Genomic DNA, 26570 nt, shown 5'->3' with positions numbered 1-26570 from the left:
ACAGCCCTACCACCTTTCTTCAGAGAAGTTTTCTAGGGAAATATCCTTCACTTTTCAACCTTTCACTGTGTCTCAGAACTACCATTTCCCTCAATATTTTGTAATTATTTTATTTATAGGACCTACAACATCATCAATTTTCTATGGGTCTTCTATTGTTATACTTCTACTGTCATACTAGAAAAGGCAAATGTTCAGTATTCAGTGGTGTGATAGGAGGTCTCACAGCTGCAGGATAAACTTGGTACGTCCTCTCTGAGTAACCATTTTTTTTCAGCAATTTTGGGGAAAATGTTAAATAATGTATTTGAAAGTATATTTATATTAAAACAAACATAAGTTTTCAAGATAATTTAGTAGATTTCAAAGACATTTCTTGCTTATAGTAAGTTCCCCTAAATGAAAGTGTTCACTATCTTGTGCATCAGGGCCTCTTCATTAACCATTCAGAGGCAGCCTTCTACTATTGCATGTAATACACATTTATTCAGTTCTATGTATAGAATAGACAGATGAGGGACAAAGTGTGAAACCAAAGACAAGTCTATCTATAAAGATAAGGAGTATTCCTGAGGAGCTTAGGGGACAAACAGATTTTAATTTTAATTTTTTTTAATGTTTATTTTTGAGGGAGAGAACAGAACATGAGGGGCAGGGGCAGAGACAGAGAGGGAAACACAGAATCTGAAACAGGCCCCAGGCTCTGAGCTGTCAGCACAGAGCCTGATGCGGGGCTCCAACTCAGGAATGGGGAGATCATGACCTGAGCCAAAGTTGGACGCTCGACCGACTGAGCCACCCAGCTGCCCCAAACAGATTTTTATTTTAAACCTGAGTTTTTCTGATTTGGGGATTTGAGGTCTGTAATAACTTGCATGATAGGTTGGGGACTCTCTAGTCACTCACTTTGTGATTTGGAGTGATGATCCGAGGTGATTTACTGCAGAGAGGAATAGCTGCAGATAAGCAGAGCAGTGGAGACAGGGAAGTTTTTGTCTCTTCTGTGGATTCCAGCCAACTGCTTAGGTACACACACCTGCTGCCCTCCCAGTGTGTGAGTCACCTCTGCTCTTCTCTCTGCCCAATGTGCGGCTGCCATATGGAAGCCAATTCAGCAGACATCACGCTAGGACCCCACCTTGCATTTGAATTGTTATTTTTTTGAAATTGGCCATGTCTAGGTTTATAGGACCTTGCAGTCTTTTCAACATTTCCTTAAGTTGCACATGAGTGAGGCCAGACTTACTTGTACTCTGCCAGACCTCTGAACTAGAATACTTTGAATCCAGTTACTTGGAACTTTGTGCCTGGTTCCAAGCTTCAGGGAAATATGAGAAGAGCCAGAAAGCCAGGATACAGGTGAGGTTAGTCTTAACTCACATCTGTGACACCATTTAGGGTCCTTGTAACGCTAGTGCTTTCAGTACACATAAAACCAAACTCATCAAAAGGCATTGCAACAGGTTTCCATAAATTATTTATCAAAGCTAATGGCCCCAGGCCCTGTGACGCCTAGATTTGGAATTCAAGGCTTTCTCCTCACTTAAAGGTCAGTGCATACTTTCTCTCAGCATCCTCTGGAACTATTAGCATTCCTGGGAGATTCAGAGGGGCGGAGGACAAGAGATAGGGGTTCCAAGGAGGGTAAGATGGTGAAGTCTAGGCCACTGACGGCCCGACCTCTCCACGCCAGGCCTTGCCTAGGGGCTGGCCAGGCGTAAAGACCTGGTAACAGTTCCCTTCCTGAAGCTGCCTATCACACCCGGACAGAGCAGACACAGCCCAGAGGCCAGCCCGCCCCTCCGGCGCCCCACCCCACCCCCGGAGCCCGCGCGGCCAGCAGCGGAGGGGGCGTGGCGTGGCGCTGCGGCCGTCGGCGGGGGGCGGGGCCTGCCGCGGGCGCAGAGGGAGCGTCGCGGGCTGACGCGAATGACGCGGCGCCCGCCAGGCCGCAGCCCCGCCGCCCGGCAGTGGGGCCCGCCTCGGCCCGCCCCCGGCCCTCCCCGCCCGGCCTCCCCAGCGCCCCTGTCAGATTGTGGCGGCGGGCCGCGCGGTGCGCTAGTTCCTTGGAGCCTGGGCGAGGAGACTTGCGCGCGGGCACACCCCCACGTCCCTTAGGCGCCGCTGCCTCCGCTCCACTGGCCTCCGCTCCGCCCAGCCTTCTGCCGCACGCCCGTAGCGACATGGCACACGCGGCGGTACGCTGCCCCAGCGCTCGGGGCTCCGGGGACGGCGAGATGGGCAAGCCCAGGAAGGTGGCGCTCATCACTGGCATCACGGGCCAGGTGAGTGCCGAGGAGGGGGTTTGAGCCGGGCCTGCTGCTGCCGGGGCACATGTACGCCTTGCCCCGCGCTCGGGGCTGCCCGCGTTTCCAGGAACAGCCTTCTGGGCATCCCGGAAGGTTTCCGATGTGGCTTGTTGTAGAGCTCGGAGACAAGATGTGTCTTGTGGAGAGTGTCCTGGATACATTGGATGCTTCTAGGCTTACCTTGGGGGCGTGGGGGCGTGTGTTCTACTTGGGATGTTGTCCTGAAACCCGAGCAAGATTACGCTGTCTCACCTGTCCTGCCGGCGACTGGAGCGCTTGTTTTTCCAAGCCCTCTAGGGTGCACTTCCAATTCAGTTCTTTAGAGATCCTAGTGCTGGAGGAGGGAAAGGGACTGGTTTTCCGTGAGAGAGAGAGAGAGAGAGAGAGAGAGAGAGAGAGAGAGAGTGTGTGTGTGTGTGTGTGTGTGTGTGTGGAGTCAACTTGCTGTATTTCCGTGTAAGGGCCAAGGCCACTTACCTGCTAATGCTTGGGAAGCAGGGGAGTTCTTGCTCTTTTCGTTCCCCCCAACCAGATTTCCAGACGAAAAGACAAAATAAAAGAAAGTAGTGCCGTGGGGCCACAGACCAGGAAATGTTTTTGTTTGGGGAGTACACCTCACAAAACCTTTTTAAGTACACAAACTCCTGAAATTCATGTTAACACATTTGAAGTGTATGTGACAGATTGGTCCAAAAGTTAGGCTAGGGTTCTATTTTCAAATAAAAGGAGTTCCTTGAGTGAGATAATCATGAGGAGCTGTCCTGCATGTTGGAACCCCCATGTGCAGACTAAGATGTGCATCTTAGAGATGTTGCAACAGGTAGGACCCGACCACTGTATCTAACCAGACTGTGCTGTGTGAGATTCATTGGTGATGGAATAATTTTGCTCTTGTATTTTTGTAGATAGTATTTCTGGAGATTTCCTGGTAGTGGCTAATATTACTCTGTAATGAAGATGATAATAATAGCTAATAAATGTGTTTATTATGTATCGATCACTTGACTAATATTAACTCATTTAGTTTTTACAAGTACTCTTTGAAGGGGATTTTTTTTTTTTTTAACCTTCACTTTACCGATGTGGAAAGTGAGGCATGGGGGTTTGATTTGCTGAAATCAAACAACTAGAAGTGTCTAATTCGGATTCAAACTCTTTTCACAAAGCACTCTAGCATTAGAAAAGAAGTTGGAATTGGCCAGATGTAGAGTCAAAGAATATTAGACAATTTTAACTACTGGATATCTGATTAGTTTCTGATTATTCATGCATCTTACTTTGTTTAAGGTAATTACAGTAAACAACTGTTTGAAAACTGGTTGAAGAGGTGTGTAGGACAAGGATTTGAGGTTGAGGAAGTGAACCATTAAATTAGTCAAGGGCCCATATGCTTCCAGGTCACGGCCTACATACTTTTTTTTTCTCTCTAATGGTGAGGACTCTTCCAATTTCTTATACTAGATCTGAAGGTCAAATGTTTACTAAGGTTATATGAACTCTTGAAGGTAGAGATTTTTTTTTTTTTTTTTTTAGTACCATTAAGAAATTAGTTAAGCTGTTAATGTAACTCTGTTGGTATGGCTTATACCAATTTGAGTGACCAACACTGTGAATCAATGCAGGTTAGAAATAAAACCTTGTTGAGAGCTTTGAACACAGTCATCTGGTTGGTACTGAGTGACAAGGGAGGAGCAGAAGTGGCCCCCACTGTAGTTTGTCCTATAGGCTGCCACAGGGGAGTCTTTCTTATACATGTGTTCAGCATGCTATGCCCTGGCCAGACACTTTTGGTTCATCACTTCATTTCTGACTTTAAACTCCTGCTTGAGTTTCAGGCTCCTTTTACTCTCAGCACCAGCATTTTAAGCTTTCCTCCAACATTCACCCTCTGCATTATTCCTTTCCATGTTGGGTTGTTGTGTTGGCTTCCATAGCCCCTGGCACAATGTTGAACTCTGTATTGCCATGTAAGTCCTTGTTAATGGAATTTAATGCCCTGCTATACTTTGCATTTATCTTCTAGGACAGTGACTCCCTACCTGGGTATTAAGGAACTCCAGAGGACTATGGAGTTAATACCAGAGGTCTGAAAATCTATACGTTATTATTCATTTTAAAAATAATATTCAGTGAGAGCTTACTGAGCCACTCTGCAAACATTTTATATCCCTACCTTAGAGGCAGATACAATTTTTATTCCCAATTTACACCTACCTAAGTAAGGTTAAGAATGTTCCCTGGGAATGCACATCCAATGAGTGTCAGAGCTGAGATTTGAACCAAGAAGTTGCTTAGACCCATTTTGTTAACACACTTCTGTGGTAAGCTACACACAATTAAAATACAGTTCTGTGTGTGTGTGTGTCTGTGTTAGAGAGTGAGGGAGAAAGAGAGATTGTTTTACTCTAAGAAGTCTCAGATTCAAGAAGATGAGGCAGACACCATTGCCCTTAGGGCATTCATGTCATTGTGCCATGATGGGCTCTTAAATGGGTTGTCTCAAATTCCCACTTGAGAATGAATGCAGATAGCCATGGTGCCCTGTCTGCTATTTATCATCTCTAGTATTTATCATCAGGCTTCATAGTCTAGCTTCAGCCCTCCTGTCTATTCTTAATACAGTAGTTGTGAATCATTTTCTCAAGTTTTTACCTCATTAAATCACCTTAAAGAAAAACAGGCTCTGGCTTTGCATTGCTGCCTCTAGGCCCTCTACCAGTCATCCCCAAAGCTCACCTCCATTGATTGTCTTAATTGTGCTTGTGGTTCTTTACTACATATATGGGTGGAACTGTTCTTGCTGTTGTGTGAATACTGTCTCTTTGTACCTCGTTGGAGTCATTTTGTGGCTGAATGCCCTCACACGTTGTACTCCTTTTCACTCTCCTAAAAGCCTCTGTGCACTCCAAGTAATCCTGCCAAATGCAGCCATTCCATGAACTTTCTTTGTGTTTACATATATGCACCCCCCCCATTGGCTTTATAGGTAATTTACATATCTTGGTTCTTCAAGATAGAAACCTTTTCAGCATGTTATCTCCCACATAGTTTTAGTTAGTGGGCTTTCAAAAATGTTGACTTACTCTTCTCATTAACAACACATCTTTGTTCTGTGTCTGCAAGGTACAATGCTTGTTTTGATGCTGGTGGGAGTATAAAGATATTTAAATTTACTCATTGCCCACTGGGATTTCACAGTCTTTGAAGAACTTAAGACAATGCACATGAAAAAAGTAGTGTTGTACAAGTATGTTAGGGGCCAAATGAGTGGTTTATCTAACCTCAGGATTCTGGGAGAAGTTGTTGAATGCTAGAAATAGCAGGGACTATATTGGGGTGAACAGCATGCATAGGAGTGCAGAGAGAGGAGGGTTTGGGGACAGTGAGCACAGATACAATAATAACAGAGGGAATTTAACTTATAAATTAGTTATACCCTTGCTCATTTCCAAAAAGATTCTGAGGTGGCATCAATAAAAAAACACATCATTGGACCATCATAAAAAGAATGAAAAGAAAAAAAGCCCCAGCACCCCAAAACCAAAAAACAGGAGTCTGCAGTGAAGGCAATAGAAAGGTGGAGGTAGTGTACCAAAACCCAAAACTAAGAGGTGGCTGCTGTCAAGGTGGACATAAGATTCAACTTTGAGGTTCCTTATAGTCAAGACAAAGTGATAGGTGAATGATAGGTGAGTGAAACTTTTTATTAGTATTACACTCTTAGAGAAATAACTTAAAAAAATGTTTATTTATTTTGAGAGAGAGAGGGAGGGAGCATGTGCACAAGCAGGGGAGGGGCACAGAGAGAGGGAAAGAGAGAATCCCAAGTGAGCTCTGCACTGTCCGCACAGAGCCTGATGTGGGGCTTGATGTCACGAACCGTGAGATCATAACCTGAGCCGAAATCAAGAGTCAGCTGCTTAACCAACTCAACCACCCAGGTGCCCCTAGAGAAACAACTTTTAAACAACAGAACAACATGATGCACAATATGCTTGATAGTAGTTTTTTAAAGAAGACACTCATCTCCCTGGGACACTTTTATTACTCCCTATTGGATGACAAAGGCACACTTTTTTGATAGAGACTTAGATAATTGAATGGTTAGTGTTTGTGAATTTTTCCCTTTTTTAAACATATACTTTTCTAACATCTGTTATTTCAAGCTGGTCCCTGCCAAGAGAGCAGGCAAGTTGGAGCTGTAGATTACTTTGTCAGGTATGTTGATTGTCAGTTTAATGTTGGTGTTTTAAAAGTGGAAGAATTTGACATGGTGAGGTCCTTCTCACTTGTAAGTTGGTCTAGATTTTCTTTGGGAAGTGGTTTAGATCTGGCCAAACATTTAAGCAAGTACCTATTCAAGGTTCCAGATTTCTGCATCATGACAGATGGAAGAGAAAGCATTTATCTTTAAATAGTCAAGAGGAGTTAACTTGTCTGTGTTTGGAAGACAACAAAGAAACTTTTGGTCCCTTTGGGTTATCAAGGTCAGATTCTTTAAGTCATATTTTGTTTCAGAATTTTTTTTATGGCTTATTTTTTATTTTCACTGATTTTGTTTCATTTGAGCATACTCTAGCTTCCATGAAACAATCCTGGCCTTTAAAGAAAACACGTTAAATGGATAACCTAATTCCCTGGACTCGGTGGCTTTTGCAGGCTTCCTTTTCTTCATTGAAGGGTTAATTTAGCACATTAGAAAATAATAATTGAGAATTGGCAGGAAGTACCATTCTCCCCACAATTTTCCTTAACTCTTTTTAATTAATGCTTCAATTGAATTATAATAGATGAAGGGGATACTACCTCTTTTGGTTTTACTTTCTGATGCATATTCAGTTTCCCACAAATTTCTACATTCCAATATAGGTATCAGAATCATCACTTATGGAGTTGGAGATTTATTTTATTTATTTATTTATTTATTTATTTATTTATTTATTTATTTAATATGAAATGTATTGTCAAATTGGTTAACATACAACACCCAGTGCTCATCCCAACAGGTGCCCTCCTCAATACCCCTCACCCACCTTCCCCTCCCTCCCATCCCCCCATCAACCTTCAGTTTATTCTCAGTTTTTAAGAGTCTCTTATGGTTTGGCTCCCTCCCTCTCTAACTTTTTCTTTCCTTCCCCTCCCCCATGGTCTTCTGTTAAGTTTCTTAGGATCCACATAAGAGTGAAAACATATGGTATCTGTCTTTCTCTGTATGACTTATTTCACTTAGCATAACACTCTCCAGTTCCATCCACGTTGCTACAAAAGGCCATATTTCATTCTTTCTCATTGCCACGTAGTACTCCATTGTGTATATAAACCACAACTTCTTTATCCATTCATCAGTTGATGGACATTTAGGCTCTTTCCATAATTTGGCTGTTGTTGAAAGTGCTGCTATAAACATTGGGGTACAAGTGCCCCTATGCATCAGCACTCCTGTGGCCCTTGGGTAAATCCCTAGCAGTGTTATTGCTGGGTCATAGGGTAGATCTGTTTTTAATTTTTTGAGGAACCTCCACACTTTTCCAGAGCAGCTGCACCAGTTTGCATTCCCACCAACAGTGCAAGAGGGTTCCCGTTTTTCCACATCCTCTCCAGCATCTATAGTCTCCGGATTTGTTCATTTTAGCCACTCTGACTGGTGTGAGGCGGTATCTGAATGTGGTTTTGATTTGTATTTCCCTGATGAGGAGCGACGTTGAGCATCTTTTCATGTGCCTGTTGGACGTCTGGATGTCTTCTCTAGAGAAGTGTCTATTCATGTTTTCTGCCCATTTTTTCACTGGATTATTATTTTTTTGGGTGTGGAGTTTGGGGAGTTCTTTATAGATTTTGGATACTAGCCCTTTGTCCGATATGTCATTTGCAAGTATCTTTTCCCATTCCGTTGGTTGCCTTTTAGTTTTGTTGATTGTTTCCTTTGCAGTGCAGAAGCTTTTTATCTTGATGAGGTCCCAATAGTTCATTTTTGCTTTTAATTCCCTTGCCTTTGGAAATATATCAAGTAAGAAATTGCTGTGGCTGAGGTCAGAGAGGTTTTTTCCTGCTTTCTCCTCTAGGGAGATTTAGTGAAATGTGATAATGTCTGTTAAAACTAGCCCATTTGATTGGTAATGGCTACATGGAATCCTGGAGCCAAGGCTTTTTCCAGTGCAGGGGAGAGGCCCATGATTGGTTAGTGATGTCTGCCTGGGAGAGGGAGTGACAGCATGCATGCTATGTCTTTACAGGATTGCGACTCCTTGAGAATAGGAAAAAAGTGTCTTAGTCATTTATACCCTGTGAGGTACTCAAAAGTAAATTAATTAAATTAATCTTTAGTTACTGTTGTTTATTGTCTTGCAGAAGACTTGCCTGGAAATTGCAGATGATTGTAGAAATAAGAATAAAATGTTAACGATGTATTCCTTTTTGGTTGGGTAGAAGCAAGACATCGTCAGGGTACTGGGCAGATTGGGATAGTATATACTTGACAGATTGCAGTTTAGGAGGTGAAATGATTTATTATAACTTAAGGTTTAAAGGACATGGAATATGTTCATTTCAGGGAAAAAAGGTAACATGCCCAGTTTTGTGTGATAGATTTCCTACTGTTTTTGTATTCATATTTACCACTAAATTTGAAATATACTCCTGTGGTATACATGTTGGGATTTTAGAGCTACAGTTAAATACCATTATTGTGTAGAGGAGGAAAGGAGACTGAGAAAATGTGATTTCCCCAGGTCACACAGAAAATTAGTGCTCGTGTTGATTAGCACCCTGGACTCTTGTGTTTCTATTATGTTAGGACTCATCAACACTGTCTTCTGCTAACAAGAAAGGGAGACTGCTTTAAGCTAGGAATATTAGAGTAGAAACTATATGTAGTAATATTATAGTGTTCTAGAAAGTTGAATAATAATAAATATACGTGTGAAGAGTAATCAAATCTGTTGTGATATGTAAGGTAAAGGTAACTTTATGTAACATTTAACATCTTATATTAACAAAATATTTTCATTCTGCAAAAATTGTGAGGCTTAGGGTAATTACATAGGAATCTTTAGTATGGGATCTATAAAGGAAAATTAACAAGATTATAGGGACTAAATAAAGAAAGGTTAACTTTAGACAACACATTCTTTCAATTTTTTTATTTGAATATAATTGACACGCAATGTTACATTAGTTTCAGGTGTATAACATAGTGATTAAACTTGTCTATACTTTATGCTATGTTGACCTCAAGTGTAACTACCATCTGTCACCATACAACACTATTACAGTACCATTGACTGTATTCCCTGTGCTGTGCCTTTTATTCCTGTGGGTTACTTACTTCATAACTGGAAGCCTGTATGTCCCACTCTCCTTCACCCATTTTGCCCATTCTCCCACCTCCTTCCCTCTAGCAATCATCAATTAGTTTCCTGTATCTACAGATCTGATTCTGCTTTTTGTTTGTTTATTCATTTGTTCTGTTTTTTAGATTCCACATATGAGTGAAATCATATGGAATTTGTCTTTCTCAGTCTGACTTCTTTCATTTAGCATTATACTCTCTAGGTCCACCCATATTGTCACAAATGGTAAGTTCTTATCCTTTTTTAATGGCTGTGTAATATTCCTGTGTGTGTGTATGTATGTATGTACTACATCTTCCTTATCCACTAGGACACTAGGATACTAGTGTCCTCCATGGACACTAGGTTGCTTCCATATCTTGGCTATTGTCAATAATGCTGCAATAAACATAGGGGTGCACATATCTTTTCAAATTAGTGTCTTTGTTTTCTTTGGGTAAGTACCCAGTAGTGGAATTATTGGACCATATGCTATTTCTATTTTGAAGAACCTTCATGCAGTTTTCCACAGTGGCTGTATCAATTTACATTTACACCAAAGTGCAAAAGGCTTCTTTTTTCTCCACATCCTCACCAACACTTGCTATTTCTTGTCTTTTTGATTCTAGCCATTCTGACAGGTGTAAAGAGATATCTCACTGTGGTTTTGATTTGCATTTCCGAGATGATTAGTGATGTTGAACATCTTTTTATGTTGGACAACACATTCTTTAGAGACCTTAGATATTCACTATTCATTCAAGGTCATATGCTGTCCTGAGCTGGTCAGTGCCTCCAAACTTAGTGCTACCTTATCTACTCATGACATGGGAAAACCCAGTGCTGCACATCTCCATTTTGGCCTCTGGACTCCAAGGCTGAAATGAGAGTGGCTTTTATTAGTTACTGACTTGATTTCTGGATGAACGGAAAGTACATTTAAGTGTCTTTGTGATCCTCAATGGCTCTTTAAGGTGTAGAGTTCTCAACTTGCCTGTTGAAGCAGCCTTTCCGGAACTTTTGTGAGACAAAAGTTACCACTAAAGAAGAATTATATGGTTGTGATTCTATGTAAAGAATCAGGTTTAAGGAGTGAGGCAAAATGTTTGCCTTCTGGATATTTAGTAGATAATTATTGGGGATAGGGTACAGAAAAAAATTACTGACATTGATAGAATGATTACTGTGTGCCATGCAGTGTACCAGGCATCTTTACAGATTATCTCTTTTAACCCCAGGTGGTATGAATTTTTACTGTCCACCTTGTATTAAACAAGGAAACCGAGACTTGGAGAATTTCAAAATGACCTAAGAACCCTTAATGCACTAGTTTTTTTCCCTCAGGACCTTCTTTCCTGCATTATCAGACTAGCTCTGTTGGGGCAGTTTGTCAATTAACTGCAGAAGCTCACTGCTCTCAACTTGTTTTTAAAGGCTGCTATATAATTTGATTGGTGCCTTACCATGCTCCTTAGGTGATGTTAACATTAGCAGTGTGTGTGTGTCTTAGTGGAAGTATGGAAGGGGGGTAGGGAAATGGAGGTCGAGCACTATGTTCTCTGAGTCCTTTTGAAGGGTTCTTGTGGCTCATTTCCCCAGTGTTCTTTTCAGTTCTCTAAGGGGTTTTTACAGTAAGAGATGAAAATACTTCTCCCTGCTCATGAACCTTCCTCTTCCAGGGGAGAGCCAGGAGCCAGTAGTCAATTAATAGGATCCTCAGAAACAGGTAGGTCTCTGGGGCTACAGTGTGGGTGATGGGCTGTCTGGATGAAAATTGTGGCTGGAGAGCTTATACATAAGCTTTGATGGTCTTAGTTTTCAGTGTGGTGGAGAGAGGCAGGTGAGAGGCTGAGATGCTTGCTTGTGCGGCTGCTACGAATTGTTCCCAAGGATTCTTCTACCTGCACATGGATCAGAGAGTTACAGCTCCCAGTTCACTTGTTGTGCCCTTAGATACATTTTTTTTTCTTTCTCTAATGCTACTTTTTGTTTCTATAAACTGGGGTTTGTCCTTGATGTCAAGGTCCAGATTAGATTTTCCTTAGACTCAGAAGTCTTCTAGATTCTTGTAGCCTGTTATGAACAAACATGGTCTAAGCCTGAAAATAGTTTTGCCTGCAAAATGATTTTAGCAAGTACTTTTGATTTGATGTTTCTTCTGGTGAGTTAGTTTAATCTGAAGAGATGCTTCCCTGACTTGAGAGTAGCCTCCCCTCTTCTCTCTTCCAATAGCATTGCATTTGGGCTACTAGCAATTCTCCTATTTCATACCTCTTCTAAATTTCCAGGTAGTAATTTTTTTCATGCTTAATTTATCTCTCCTCCCAGAGGCAATTACATTTTGGTGTGAATCTGTTTAGTAATAGAAGTATTGTTAGTCGTAATTAATGCATTCACCAAATGTTTGAGTGCCAAATATGTGTCAAGCACTAGGGATATAACAGTGAACAAAACGACAAAAATGACCATCCTTATAACATTGATGATGTTCTAGATGGTGTTGATAATTATGGTAATTATAATAATTAGCACGTATTGCACATTTACTTTCTGCCAGGCACTGTTCAAAGTTATTATATTTATTACTGAAGCAACAGAGCACTCCTATGATGCAGTTTTCTTATTATCCCCAATGAATACAGAAGTTAAATATATTATCCAAAAGTGGGTCCAGTCATTTTTTTGCAGAGTGACATCTGAAATGTAAATCCCATTAATTTTTTTCTATTAAGTTTGTAATTGGTATCGACATATAAATTCCAAGGAGAGATACATAAATTGTATATCAGATTTGAAAAACAAAGCATAGTTAAGAGTTTTTTGCAGTTGTGGAAAGGTGGATTATAGTAGTAAAATAAGCCTGCACTAACCACTCACTACATTAGATACCTTTTATTTTATTAGCTGTGTCATGTGGGTCATATCTTAGTTCTTTGGAGGACCTGTATTGGTGACTAATCTTGTAAACTCTCTGCAGGCTGGGGCTCTGTCTTGGAGTAAGTGGAAGAGAATGAGTTAGATTTTTAGCCCAACTTGGGTTTGAATTACTGATTAGTTGCGTATGAGCTGCATGGCTTTGGGCAAGTTTTAACCTTTGCTGTTGGGTTAAAAGAATAATTCTACCAAGTAGAAAATAATTCTTGCACATAATAGGGACTTTTGCCCCATTATTAGAATGTACCTTCTCTTCACAGTGTTAAGAAGATAATAAAAGATTTCTTGAATTTAAGGAAAGAAAGTTGAATGAAGAGTGTATTAATATTTAGCTTCGCTTTGCACGAGTCTATTATCAGTGGCAGAAAGTTCCATAGCATTTGGAATCAACCACAAGGCTGTAAAGTACTGGAGGTGAGGAGATTTGACATCACTAAGTCTTACAGACTGATTATATAAGCAGATCTGGGAGCCAGTCTTATCTTCCTGTGTAAGAGGATTGCAGGCAGTGGACTGCACTCTGAATCTTCCTTACTGTGATGTGGTCCTGGAATGAAAGGTTGGCATAATTGGAAATGAGAAAGATGTGTTGAGTGCTTTCCTACTTTGATCAAAGATTGTTATGTGGTGGAAACGTTTTTTAGTCTTTACGTGTAACTAATTGATTACCTGAGGAAAGAACATGGAACTGAGAATCAGAAGCTGGGTTTTAACACCACCTTTATTTTATAGCCTTAATTTTTTCTGAGCCTGTTTCTTAATCCTTATTGCAAAGATGCTTTGGTCATCTCTCAAGTCTATTCAGGGTGTAAAGTGCTATGACTTTAGGATTGAACCCTAAAGGTGGTTCAGTGAGTTAAGTGTCCAGCTCTTGATTTCAACTCAGGTCATGGTCTCATAGTTCGTGAGTTTGAGCCCCGCGTGGGAGGGCAGAGTCCCACATCATCCAGAAAGAGCCTGCTTGGGATTGTCTCTCTCCCTCTGTACCTCTCTCTTTCTCTCTCTCCTCCCAAAAATAAATAAATAGGAATTTGTAAGGTTAAAGTGAAAAATCTGAGCTGTCCTTTTTAGGTTATACCTAATTAAGTGGTTTTTTTATTCCTGTTATTTATTATATATATTTTGAGCTTAGCATTTAATAGTTGAGGTTTTATTCATTCAGTAAATATTTGCTGAGATTTATTCTGTGTTGTAGTAGGTATTGGAGATATAGGCACCAGCAAGATGAATATGATTTTGTCTTTAAGAAGCTGATAGTCTGGTGAGCAACAAGCAATTTTACAGCATGTTAAGTAGTATGATAGTAATAAATAAGTCACAGAATCACATGAAGATCCTTTCTTAAATAAAAATGCTCTAAAGTATCATTGGGGCACCTGGGTGGCTGGGTCGGTTAAGTGTCGGACTCTTGGTTTTGGCTCAGGTCATGATCTCGCAGTTCATGGGTTTGAACCCTGCATTGGGCTCTGTGCTGACAGTGTGGAGCCTGCTTGGGATTCTCTCTTTCTCTCTCTCTCGGCCCCTCCCCACTCACACATGCGCATGCGTGCTGTCTCTCTCTCAAATTAAAAATTCTCTAACGTATCATTAATTCAGTAGATTTATTGATTGAGCATCTCTTCCTTGGAAATTTCTGGTTATAAATGCTGTTGTATTAACAGGGTTAATTGTGAGGCCTTCTTGTGGAAAGCTGAGCTGCCTAAGCTCATATACTACTGTATTCTTCTTTTTGACATAGAACTCTTTTGCATAGTCTTATATTCAGTGAAGAATGGTTAAAGATGTTACTGTTTTGACACTCATTTTTCTGTCTTAGAAGCTGTATTTCCAGCTTTTAACAAGGGCAGAGGTGTTTGGATTTGATGAAATGAGCGGTGACGAGGCAGAGACACTGTGATGTGACAGAAAGAGCTCGGCCTTGGGTGAGCTTGAAACCTGGGCTCAAATCCTGCTTTGAAAAAAGTACATATAGAAATGTCTGCCACTTATTGGCTGAGTGTCCCTAAGTAAGTTACTTAATAACCTTGAACCTTAGTTTCCTCTCTAAAATGCAGTTAATTATACCCACATTACAAATCAATGTGTGGATTACATATGATTATAATAATACCTCACACAGTGCCCAACACAGTTTCTGAAATGATAGTGCTTATTTATTAGGCATAATAAATAATTCATTATGTATAATTATGTGTAATAAGTTCACAAGATTGGGAGGTGTGAGAGAAGGATAGATAAGTGTTTTCAGAATACAGTTTGTTGTAGATAATACAGAATGAATTTGAGTAGTAAAACAATGGATGCAGGAAGACCTGCTAGGAACCTCTTGTAATTATGAGGATATAGATACAAACAATGTTGGTTGTGGAGAAGAAAAGGGAACCAAAGGGACAGTAGGACTTTGTGATGAGTTAGATATAGAGAATGTAACAAGGGCAGGAGTTGGAGATCTCAAGGATATTTTAATTTTGGAGACTGGCTGGATGGTATTACCATGGCCAGAAATGCAGTCATGGGGAAAGAAAGCCAACTTCTGGGGAAGATACTGAATTCAGTTTTGTTCTTCTTGAATCTGAGGTGAGAGCATGACATTCAAGTTCAAATAACCTGTCATCTATTTAAAATATAAGTCTGGGATGCAAGTGAGAGATCATGGCCACATAGTCTCTTAGAACAACCTGGACAGCAGTTGTGGAGTGGGAAAGCCGTAGATGTGTCCATGCTACTCTATGGTACTCTTTGTTCATCCCCCAGAATTTTCTGTGGCTCCCACTTATCTGGCATAAAAACTAACATTTATCCTTTTAGTTTCAGTTATCCCAGTATACTTCAGCTCTCCCTCCCTCTGTATTTATCTTAATTACTTAAATTTTACTGATATCATGTTCTTGTCCAAGATCCCTCCAACTTTCAGCTTGTTTTCCCTTCCTTCCTTCTGTAAAGAATTTTGGGAATCCCATACTTCCAGATTAATTGGAAGTAAGGTGCCCAGTTCCATTAACCATTTCCATGAGAACTCAGTACATGGGAAGGGACTGAATGAAACATACTTAGAAGATAATCGTGTGGGATAGAAAGCCAGTTATTGGTAATGTTCTTGGCAGTGTTCGCCAGTGTGCCAAACTTAGTCTTTGGCAAGCCAGTAAGTGGTTTTCCTGCCAAAACTTGTGACTTACCATAAGTAGTAACATAATTGTGTATAAATCCATTCACTGAAATGACTCTACTTTTAGGATGTTGTTTTGGTGCTCAGTTACATAGAACTATGTTACACAGAATTGTGGTTAGATGACTTTATATGAAGTGACTTTTTTTTTTTTAACATTTTTAATGTTTATTTATTTTTGAGAGAGGGGATAGAGAGAGAGAGAGAGAGAGAGAGAAAGAGAGAGAGAGAGAGAGAGAGAGCAGGGGAATGACAGAGAGAGAGAGAGAGGGAGAAACAGAATCCAAAGCAGTCTCCAGGTTCTGAGCTATCAGCCTAGAGCCTGACATGGGGCTTGAACTCCCGAACCACGAGATCATGACCTGAGCCAAAGTCAGACGCTCAACTGACTGAGCCACCCGGGTGCCCCTATATGAAGTGTCTTTGTTGAGGAGTGTTTGCCTTATCTTTTTCAGATTGGTCATACTGTTTGTGCCTTTTAGGAATTTTACCACATGTGAATTTTAGGATATTCTTTTTCTGTCATATGACTTATTTAACTTCAAGGGTAAAAAAAAGTAAAGGTTTATTAAGTATTTATAGAAAGTGTTTATACTTCATAATTACGCTTGAAAATTGTGCCTCTGGAGCTTGGTTATATTGTATGTGCTTGATTATTAGATTTGATTATAATGCTGAAATTAATTGCTCAGTCACATATAACAGAGGCATGTTCCTTAATGAAGAAGAGTGAAAAAGCTTTGAATTGCACCTTTAGCAATCTTAAAAAAAACAAAAAACAAAACAAAGCTAGAGACCCAGTCAACATGGCAGAGAAGTAGAGGGACCCAAGTTCCCTCGTCCCTCAAACACAGCAGTGTTGAGGCCAGAGGACTTGGAATTCCAAGAGTCTGGGTTGCAGAGTGACAGAGATGTCTCCAGGGGCCCATGGGGACAACTTGGCAGGCCATAGGTGCGTGATTGTGAACTGGGAGAGATAAAATAGGGTGGCATAGGCATGGAGGAGAGGGAGCCCCTTCTATTGAGAGACAAAAGGGAGAGAAAGAGAGGCTGTTGAATGTAGGACTGTATTTGGACAAGAGAAAAACCATGGACTGGGGATTGGAAAAAATGGAGAAAAATCAATTTCTGACTGCAGGCCTTTCTCTGAACTGGGGCCGCTGACCTGTTTGTGCACCTGGGGAGGAGGGGAGCCAGCCCCGGGCTTGGTAAGTAGCTCAGAGGTGCAGTCTGGAATGGGAGACAAAGACTGCCTGTGCCCGCCAGCCAGAGGCCATTTATTGGTGAGGTGGAACGGCACTTGCCAGAGGAACCGGAAGTGTGGATCAGGATCCTTTAAGACGTGGGGTATGAATCCCAGCTGAGCACCTGGCAGGTGAGGGAGACTGGAGCAGGACAAACGCCTTGCTGGTGCCTGCACTGCACTGCAAGGATGGCTTAAACAGAGTGGTTTGGGACATGCACACAGGGAGGAGAGACTAGGGTATGGCCATTTTTCTCCCTATCACCAACAAGGTCGGGCTTCAGGGAACGGACAAGGTGACACTCACCTATACCAAACTATGCCCCTCTGTGTCTGGTAACTGTGTATCTACCAGAGGAAGATTGACACTGATGGAACCAAACAGTCCTTCCTCCAGACCAGTGCAGGCACGGGTTCCAAGGCACCAGCGGTTTTGCATTTTCTGATTTAATTCTTGGTCAATTCTTAGTGTGTGTGTGTGTGTGTGTGTGTGTGTGTATTTTTTTTTTTTTCCTCTTCCTCCTATTCTCTAGTCTGGTTATTCTGGTTGTTGGTTTGTTTAAGCAGACATATTTAATCCATTCTTTTTACACCTCTTCTGTATCTCCTTCTTCTTTAGTTTCCTCTCTCTCTCTCTCTCTCTCTCTCTGTGGATTAAGCTGTATAGTTTCTCTGCCTGGTCACTTTTCTTTTCTTTTCTTTTCTTTTCTTTTCTTTTCTTTTCTTTCTTTCTTTTTTCTTTTCCCTTCCCTTTTCTTTTCTTTTCTTTTCTTTTCTTTTCTTTTCTTTTACCACCCCTGTCATTGCTCTCTTTGCTAGGGATATGGCTTCTTCCACCACCACCCCTCCACCCCCTTTATAAAAAAATTTTTTTCTAGGGTTACTTCAGCAAACAAATCAGAGAACACCTGGTAGAAGGTCGAAACCACCACTACAAGTAGGGAGATAAAGCAACCAGAGTCACAACAACAGAGAGCACATAACACTCCAGAAACACCTTCTGAAGGGCTGGGCGCTGGACAGCATATGACTCCTTTTCAATACAGTAGTGCTCACAGGTGCAGGACACATAACAAGCTATTAAAACACATAAGGGACAGAAAACTAGTCAAAATAACGAAATGGAATAATTCTCCTCAAAAGAAATTCCAGGAAGAAATGACAGAGAATTGCTCAAAACATATGTAAACAATATATCTGATCAAGATTTTAGAAAAATAGTCATAAGATTAATCACTGGGCTTGAAAAAAATAAGATAGCAGAGAATCTATTGCTGGGGAGATCAAAGAACTAAAAAGTCACAACGAGTTCAATGCTGCAAATGGGGTACAAAATAAACTAGATGCAGGGACAGCAAGGATGGAAAAGGCAGAGGGGAGATTAAGTGAAATAGAAGATAAAATTATGGAAAATGATGAGGCCAAGAAAGAGACATAAGAAAATACTAGACCATGAGGAGAGAATTAGAGAACTAAGTGATTCAATGAAACGTAATAATGTCCATATCATAGGAGTTCCAGAAGAAGAAGAGAGGGAGAAAGGGGCAGAAGTTTTACCTGAACAAATTATAGCTGAGAACTTCCCTAATCTGGGGAAGGAAGCAGACATCCAAATTCAGGAGGCACAGAGAACTCCCTTCAGATCTAACAGGAATAGGTTTTCTCCCTGGCATATTGTAGTGAAACTGGCAAAATACAAAGATAAAGAGAGAGTTCTGAAAGCAGCTAGGGACAAACAGGCCTTAACCCAGAATGGTAGACACATAAGGGTAGTAGCAGACCTGTCCACTGAAAATTGGCAGGCCAGAGGGAGTGGCAGGAAATATTCAATGTGCTGAAAAGGAAAAATATGCAGCCAAGAATCCTTTATCCAGCAAAGCTGTCATTCAGAATAGAAAGAGAGATAAAGGCTTTCCCAGGCAAAAACTGAAGGAGTTCATGACCACTAAACCAGCCCTACAAGAGATCCTATGGGGGACACTGAGTGGAATGCTGCAAAGATGACAAAGGACCAGAGAAATCACCACAAGAAGGAAACCTACAGATAACACAATGACACCAAATCCATATCTTTCAATAATCATGCTGAATGTAAATGGACTAAATGCTCCAATCAAAAGACATAGGGTATCAGAATATATAAGAAAACAAGACCCATTAATATGTTATCTACAAGAAATCCATTTTAAATCTGAGAACACCTTCAGATTGAAACTGAGGGGATGGAGAAGCATCTATCATGATACTGGAAGTTAAAAGAAAGCTGGAATAGCCATACTTATATCAGAAAAACTAGATTTTAAACTAAAGGCTGTAACAAGAGATGAAGAAGAGCATTATATCATAATTATGGGGTCTGTCCACCAAGAACTAACAGTTATAAAGGTTTATGCCCCCAATTCGGAAGTATCCAAATATATAAATCAATTAATCACAAACATAAGCAATCTTACTGAAAGGAATATGGTAATTGCTGGGGACTTTAATACTTCACTTAAAGCAATGGAAAGATCATCTAGGCAGAAAATCAATAGAGAAACAATGGCCCTGAATGATACACTGGACCAGATGGACTTGACATATATATTCAGAACTTTTCATCCAAAAGCAGTGGAATACACATTCTTTTTGAGTGCACATGGAACATTATCCAAGATAGATCACATACTGTGGCACAAAACAGCCCTCAATAAATATAAAAGAATTGAGATTATACCATGCATATTTTCAGATCACAATGCTATGAAACTTGAAATCAACCACAAGAAAAAGTTTGGAAAACCTCTAAAAGCATGGAGGTTAATGAACATCCTACTAAAGAATGAATGGGTCCACCAGGCAATTAAGAAATTAAAAAATATAGGGGCGCCTGGGTGGCGCAGTCGGTTCAGCGTCCGACTTCAGCCAGGTCACGATCTCGTGGTCCGTGAGTTCGAGCCCCGCGTCAGGCTCTGGGCTGATGGCTCGGAGCCTGGAGCCTGTTTCTGATTCTGTGTCTCCCTTTCTCTCTGCCCCTCCCCCGTTCATGCTCTGTCTCTCTCTGTCCCAAAAATAAATAAACGTTGAAAAAAAAATTAAAAAAAAAAGAAATTAAAAAATATATGGAAACAAATGAAAATGAAAGCACAACAATCCAAGCCCTTTGGGATGCAGCAAAGGCAGTCCTGAGAGGAAAATACATTGCAATACAGGCCTATCTCAAGAAATAAGAAAAATCCCAAATACAGAATCTAACAGCAAACTTAGAGGACCTAGAAACAGAACATCAAAGAAACCCCAAGGCCAGCTGAAGAAGAGAAATAATAAAGATTAGAACAGAAATAAACAATACAGAATCCAAGAAAAAAAAACCCCCAAAAACAGTAGAACAAATCAATGAATCTAAGAGATGGTTTTTGGAAAAAATAAACAAAATTGATAAACCCCTAGCCAGACTTCTCAAGAAGAAAAGAGAAGAGACCAAATAGATAACATCACAAATGATAAAGGACAGATCACAACCAACCCCTCAGAAATACAAGCAATTATCAGAGAATACTATGAAAAATTATATGCCAACAAACTGGACAACCTGGAAGAAATGGACAAATTCCTAGGCATCCACACACTACCAAAACTCAAATGGGAAGAAATAGAAAATATGAACAGATGCATAAGAAGAAATTGAATTGGTTATAAAAATCTCCCAACAAATAAGAGTCCTGGGCCAGGTGGCTTTCCAGGGGAATTCTACCAGACATTTAAAGCAGAGTTAATACCTATCCTTCTCAAGCTGTTCCAAAAAATAGAAATGGAAGTAAAGTTTCCAGACTCATTCTGTGAAGCCAACATTACCTTGATTCCCAAACCAGAGACTCCACTAAAAAGGAGCATTACAGGCCAATATCCCTGATTAACATGGATGTAAAAATTCTCAACAAGATACCAGCAAATCGAATTCAACAGTATATTAAAATAATTATTCACCATGACCAAGTGGGATTCATTCCTGGGCTGCAGGGCTGGTCCAATATTCACAAATCAAACAATCAATCAATGCGATACATCACATTAATAGAAGAAAGGATAAGAACCATATGATCCTGTCAATAGATGCAGAAAAAGCATTTGACAAAATACGGTATCCTTTCTTAATAAAAACCCTCAAGAAAGTTGGGATAGAATAAACATACCTAAACATAAAAGCCATATATGAAAAGCCCAGAGTTAATATCCTCCTCAATGGGGAAAAACTGAGAGCTTTCTCCCTGAGATCAGGAACACGACGGGGATGTCCACTGTCACCATTTTGTTAACATAGTGTTGGAAATCCTGGCTTCAGCAATCAGACAACAAAATGAAATAAAAGGCATCTAAATTGGCAAAGAAGTCAAACTTTCACTTTTCACAGATGACATGATACTCTACATGGAAAGCCTGAAAGACTCCATCAAAAAGCTGCTAGAACTGATACATGAATTCAGCAAAGTTGCAGGATACAAAATCAATATACAGAAATCTGTTGCATTTCTATACACCAGTAATGAAACAACAGAAAGAGAAATAAGAAATGGATCCCATTCACAATTGCACCAAGAACCATAAAATACCTAGGAATAAACCTAACCAAAGATGTAAAAGATCTGTATGCTGAAAACTATAGAAAACTTACAAAGGAAATGGAAGAAGACACAAAGAAATGGAAAAATACTCCATGCTCATGGATTGGAACAACAAATATTGTCAAAATGTCAATACTATCCAAAGCAATCTACATTCGATACAGTCCCAATCAAAATTGCATCAGCATTCTTCTTGAAACTAGAATAATCTTAAAATTTGTATGGAACTACAAAAGACCCTGAATAGCCAAAGTAATGCTGAAAAAGAAAACCAATTGGGGAGTGCGGTTTGGGAAATCTGGAGCCCAGGAGGCGAAGACCTGAAGGATCTCCATACTGGCTGCACACCTAATTCTGACATTTTACCTCAGCTAAAAGTGTGAGGAGAACTTGGAAAAGTCTGATCATTGTGAAATCTACGGATGCTGGCATTGACAGAGAACGTGGCCCGGCACCCTCCGTGTAGTTGGGAGTGTATCTCTCTCGTGTTTGTGTCACCGGTGTCTGGCACTTGTAAGGCTCTTGATTAATGTTCATTGGTGGGAGAAGTAAATCTCTCTTAGGGGGTGATGTGCCCTGTGCATGGGGGAGAATGGCCCTCATTTTTTGGGCTCCTCTCAGCTTTGCCGATGAAGGTTGGGAAAGTCATGGTACAAGCTCTCCCTGGGCCTAGAGGAGGCAGTCCCTTGATCACTTGTGAAGAGCCATGCTGCTTCCAACCACCTGATCCCATCCCTTTACCTGGCTCTGGTCTCTTCTGAATAAAGAGATTGGGAGAGAGGGGTGCAGAGCAAGGACATACAAATGTTTAAGTGAATGTTTAAAGGCAACTAATATTTCATCAGATGCCCACTATGTGGAGCCAAGGACCTTCCCTTTTTGCTATATAATCTTAATCTTCAAACCTGGCTCTACACTGAGGACACCACTTCACCTGTAGCTCTTTTGAGAAGAGGTTGTCTATACTTCCACAGTTTACATATCCCAGGGTGAAGTTTTGGGGCCAGCAATCTTCCTTGACCCTTAGTGCTGCCCCTTCTATACCATTAACTTGCTACCCTCAAAAAAAAAAAAAAAAAAAAGAAGAAGAAAGAAAGAAAGAAAGAAAAAAAGAAAACCAAAGCAGGCATCACAATCCTGGACTTAAGCCTTTACTACAAAGCTGTAATCATCAAGACAGTATGATACTGGAATAAAAACAGACACATAGATCAATGGAATAGAGTAGAGAACCCAGAATTGGACCCACAGGTGTATGGCCAACTAATCTTTGACAAAGCAGTAAAGAGTATCCAATGGAAAGAAGATAGTCTCTTTAGCAAATGGTGCTGGGAGAGCTGGACAGCAACATGCAGAAGAATGAAACTAGACTACTTTGTTACATCATATACATAAATAAATTCAAAATGGATAAAAGACCTAAATGTGAGACAGGAAACCATCAAAACCCTAGAGGAGAAAGCAGGCAACAATCTCTTTTACCTCAGCCACAGGAATTTCTTGCTCAACACATCTCTGAAGTCAAAGAAAATAAAAGCAAAAATGAATTATTGGGACCTCATCAAGATAAAAAGCTTCTGCACTGCAAAGGAAACAATCAACAAAACTAAAAGGCGGCTGATGGAATGGGAAAAGATATGTGCAAATGACATATTGGATAAAGGGTTAGTATTCAAAAACTGTAAGGAATTTACCAAACTCAACACCCAAAAAACAAATAACCCAGTGAAAAAATGGGCAGAAGGCATGAATAGACACTTTTCCAAAGAAGCCATCCAGATGGCCAACAGACACATGAAAAGATGCTCAATGTCACTCATCATCAGGGAAATACAAATCAAAACCACACTGAGATACCACCTCACATTGGTCAGAGTGGCTAAAATTAACAACTCAGAAAAGAACAGATGCTGGCGAGGATGTGGAGAAATGGGAACCCTCTTATATTGTTGGTGGGAAAGCAAACTAGTGTAGCCGCTCTGGAAAAGCAGTGTGGAGGTTCCTCAAAAATGTAAAAATAGAAGCACCCTATGACCCAGCAATAGCACTACTAGGAATTTATCCAAAGGATACAGGAGTGCTGACTCATGGGGCACATGTACCCCAATGTTCATAGCAGCGCTTTCAACAACACCCAAATTGTGGAAAGAGCCCAAATGTCCGTCAACTGATGGGTGGATAAAAATGATGTGGTTTATACATACAATGGAATACTACTTGGCAATGAGAAAGAATGAAATTCTGTCATTTACAGCAACGTGGTTGGAACTGGAGGGTATTATGCTAAGTGAAATAAGTCAGTTAGAGAAAGACAGATATCATATAGTTTCACTCATATGTAGAACTTGAGACACTTAACAGAAGACCATGGGGGACTGGAGGGGAAAAAAATAGTTTCAACAGAGAGGGAGGCAAATCGTAAGAGATTCTTAAATACAGAGAAAAAACTGAGGTTTTATGGGGGCTCACGTGGGAGAGGGAAAAATGGGTGATGGGCGTTGAGGAGGGCACTTGTTGGGATGAACAGTCGGTAATGTATGTAAGTGATGAATCGTGGGAATCTACCCCCAAAACTAAAAGCATACTGTATACACTGTATGTTAGCCAACTTGACAATAAGTTATATTAAAAAAAAAAAGATACTTGTTAAAGGCAAACTTCACTTATTCACAAATTTCACTTAACACAATGTTATGGAAAAAAGAAAAACCCTATTATTTTAATATGATTTACTCTGTTCCTTAGAAGAGTACTGTCTTTTTATAACTTTTCACAAAATCACTTGGTTTTCCAGTATTCCTTTCATAAACTGTGTGTTTATATTTGTTGTTTATAATTTATTTGTACATATTTTTATTTATTTTTTCTTAATGTTTATTTTTGAGAGAGAGGGAGAGAGAGAGAGGCAGAGTGTGAGTGGGGGAGGGGCAGAGAGAGAGGGAGACACAATCTGAAGCAGGCTCCAGGCTCCTAGTTGTCAGCACAGAGTCTGATGCAGGGCTCGAACCCATGAACTGAGCTATTCAGGCAGCCCTACATTTGTTCTTTAAAAATGATGAACTGGAATTTTACAGATATGTGTAGGCCATTGTAAGATTTTTTTGTTGACCAATGTTGAAAAGCTAAGCTTTTTATTTTAGCTTAAAGTGGAATCTCTTAAAATTTAATCTTGATTGCAAGAGACCTGCCAGGGTGGCATGTATTCCTGTTGGAGTGAATTGGAGTGAACCAAGTCCAGGAGAAAGAATGAGAACCACAGTTTGTCAGGAATTGCTTGTGGGCTAGCAAGTGAGCCTACTGCAGTTTCTCGGGTGAGGGCCTAAGACTGGATCCTCCTGGAACAGAGACAAAGGACTTTATTATTTATCCACAGGAGGCAGTATGAGCTTCATGTTTGCAGCACTTCTGTTTGCATCAGATCCTCCTGCCCCCCTCAGGTCTGTGGAGGCAAAAACGTGGTAGGTTTAGGTAGATGTGGCAAATACAGTGGGTATCATGCCTCACAGTTGAGAAACCCTAAGGTTTTGGGACCCTAATCTTTTATAAGGGGGCTGCTGGAAAATTTGACCAACCTTTGCTTGGGAGGGAGACATTATTTTTCTAGATAGCAAACAGGTCTTCCCTTTGCTCCAGAGATAGGAGACAATATGTTCATCTTAAAAGGCTATCTACTTTACAAATACCCTTGAAACGATAGGATTGAACGAAAGCTGTCAGTGGGTCTCCTCATAAGACATACGGAAACAGGTGAGATGCATGGAGAACTGCTTCCCAGTACCTTTTACTCTGTGAATTGAAACTTACCAGTTTGACAACTTAGAGATGTTTTCTCCTTATTTCTCCATACATCTCCATGAGAAGCTTGAATTTTATTTTGGATCCCCCTTTCTTTTACCATTTTTACTTGAGGAACAAAATCATAAGACTTGGACTTTGGTGCTTAGTGTAGGCTGGGTAAATGTGCATTGCCCCTGGGGAATGTAATTTATTTTTTGTTTCATGTATAGTAGTAGTGGGTAGTATGGTGAAACATTGAATAAACTTAATCTGGTAGATTCGTCTCTGTTGGCCTGAAGAACCCCAACTCAGAAGAACATTTTTCCAACTATGAAGAGCTCACATCCATACTTCTACTGACTATGATCCCAACTGGATAATTCTAACTCATTTAGCTTAGAACCTCCTTTTCCTCATTGCACCCCTATGTGAACACATGCCATCATTCGTTGTTATTTACTCACTGAGTGAAAGTAAACTTCTTTCATTGATTTTAATGCTTTTTCTTGCTTTGTTTTAAAATCATACCTAATTTAAACTTTCAGCTTCACCTTGAGATTACTCCTATCAATTATGAGAATGTTTAGCTAGTGCCTACCATGTGATAATAGGCCCTGTCCTCAGGGTAAGAAACTGTAGGTCTTTTCAGATTTTCTTAAAGTTTCCCTGAGTCTTGTTTTGATTTTTATGAGTTTTGATGTTATCATCAGAATGTATTGTAGCAAGTTGCATGTTTGTTAAAGAATATGATTTTTGCACTCAAGGATTGCATTTTTCTAAGTCAGGCCTTGTATAACTGTTTAGCAAGATCAAAGTTTTTTGGTGTGGTTTACCATTGCAAATTGCTAATGTGCATGTAACTTTGGTTCACTCCTATATTAGTTATAAGGACTTATATTTGTATATTAATTTGTTATTTTCAGAGAATTAAAAAATTGCTTCCATTGTTCTTAATAGTATTCTGTGAGGCAGGCAGGGCAGGTATTACTGTCATTTTACAGTTGTGGTGACCAAGACCTAAGAGTGATCAAATGACTTGTCAGTGTCTTGGGGCTAGTGATTGTCAGTCATAATAACTCCAGGCTTTTTGTCTCTGTCTTTCAGATGTTTACAGTCTACTAGATTAAGTTAATGTAATTTTCTTCTATTTTCTGTCACCAATGTTTTACTGTAGTCTGGTATTTTTCTTTACTGTTCCATAAACAGACTGTG

General features: G+C 40.2%; 1 protein-coding gene across 1 annotated transcript in view; it reads left to right on the top strand.

The window, feature by feature from the left end:
* The first annotated feature begins 2027 nt into the window (after nt 1-2027).
* Nucleotides 2028-26570, top strand: part of GMDS (GDP-mannose 4,6-dehydratase) — a 644755-nt gene continuing 620212 nt past the window's right edge. Inside the window, exon 1 of the mRNA XM_047101621.1 lies at nt 2028-2285. Within this exon, the coding sequence (XP_046957577.1) occupies nt 2184-2285 (102 nt within the window). The 5' untranslated portion in view covers nt 2028-2183. The remainder of the gene's footprint in view (nt 2286-26570) is intronic.

The sequence above is a fragment of the Lynx rufus genome, unplaced genomic scaffold (genome assembly GCF_022079265.1).
Source record: "Lynx rufus isolate CCGP_SWC_20201006 ecotype Redwood Valley unplaced genomic scaffold, mLynRuf1.p SCAF_6, whole genome shotgun sequence".
Classification (NCBI taxonomy): Eukaryota; Metazoa; Chordata; class Mammalia; order Carnivora; family Felidae; genus Lynx; species Lynx rufus.
The sequence above is the reverse complement of the archived record's forward strand: the minus strand, read 5'-3'. Positions and strand labels throughout refer to the sequence as shown.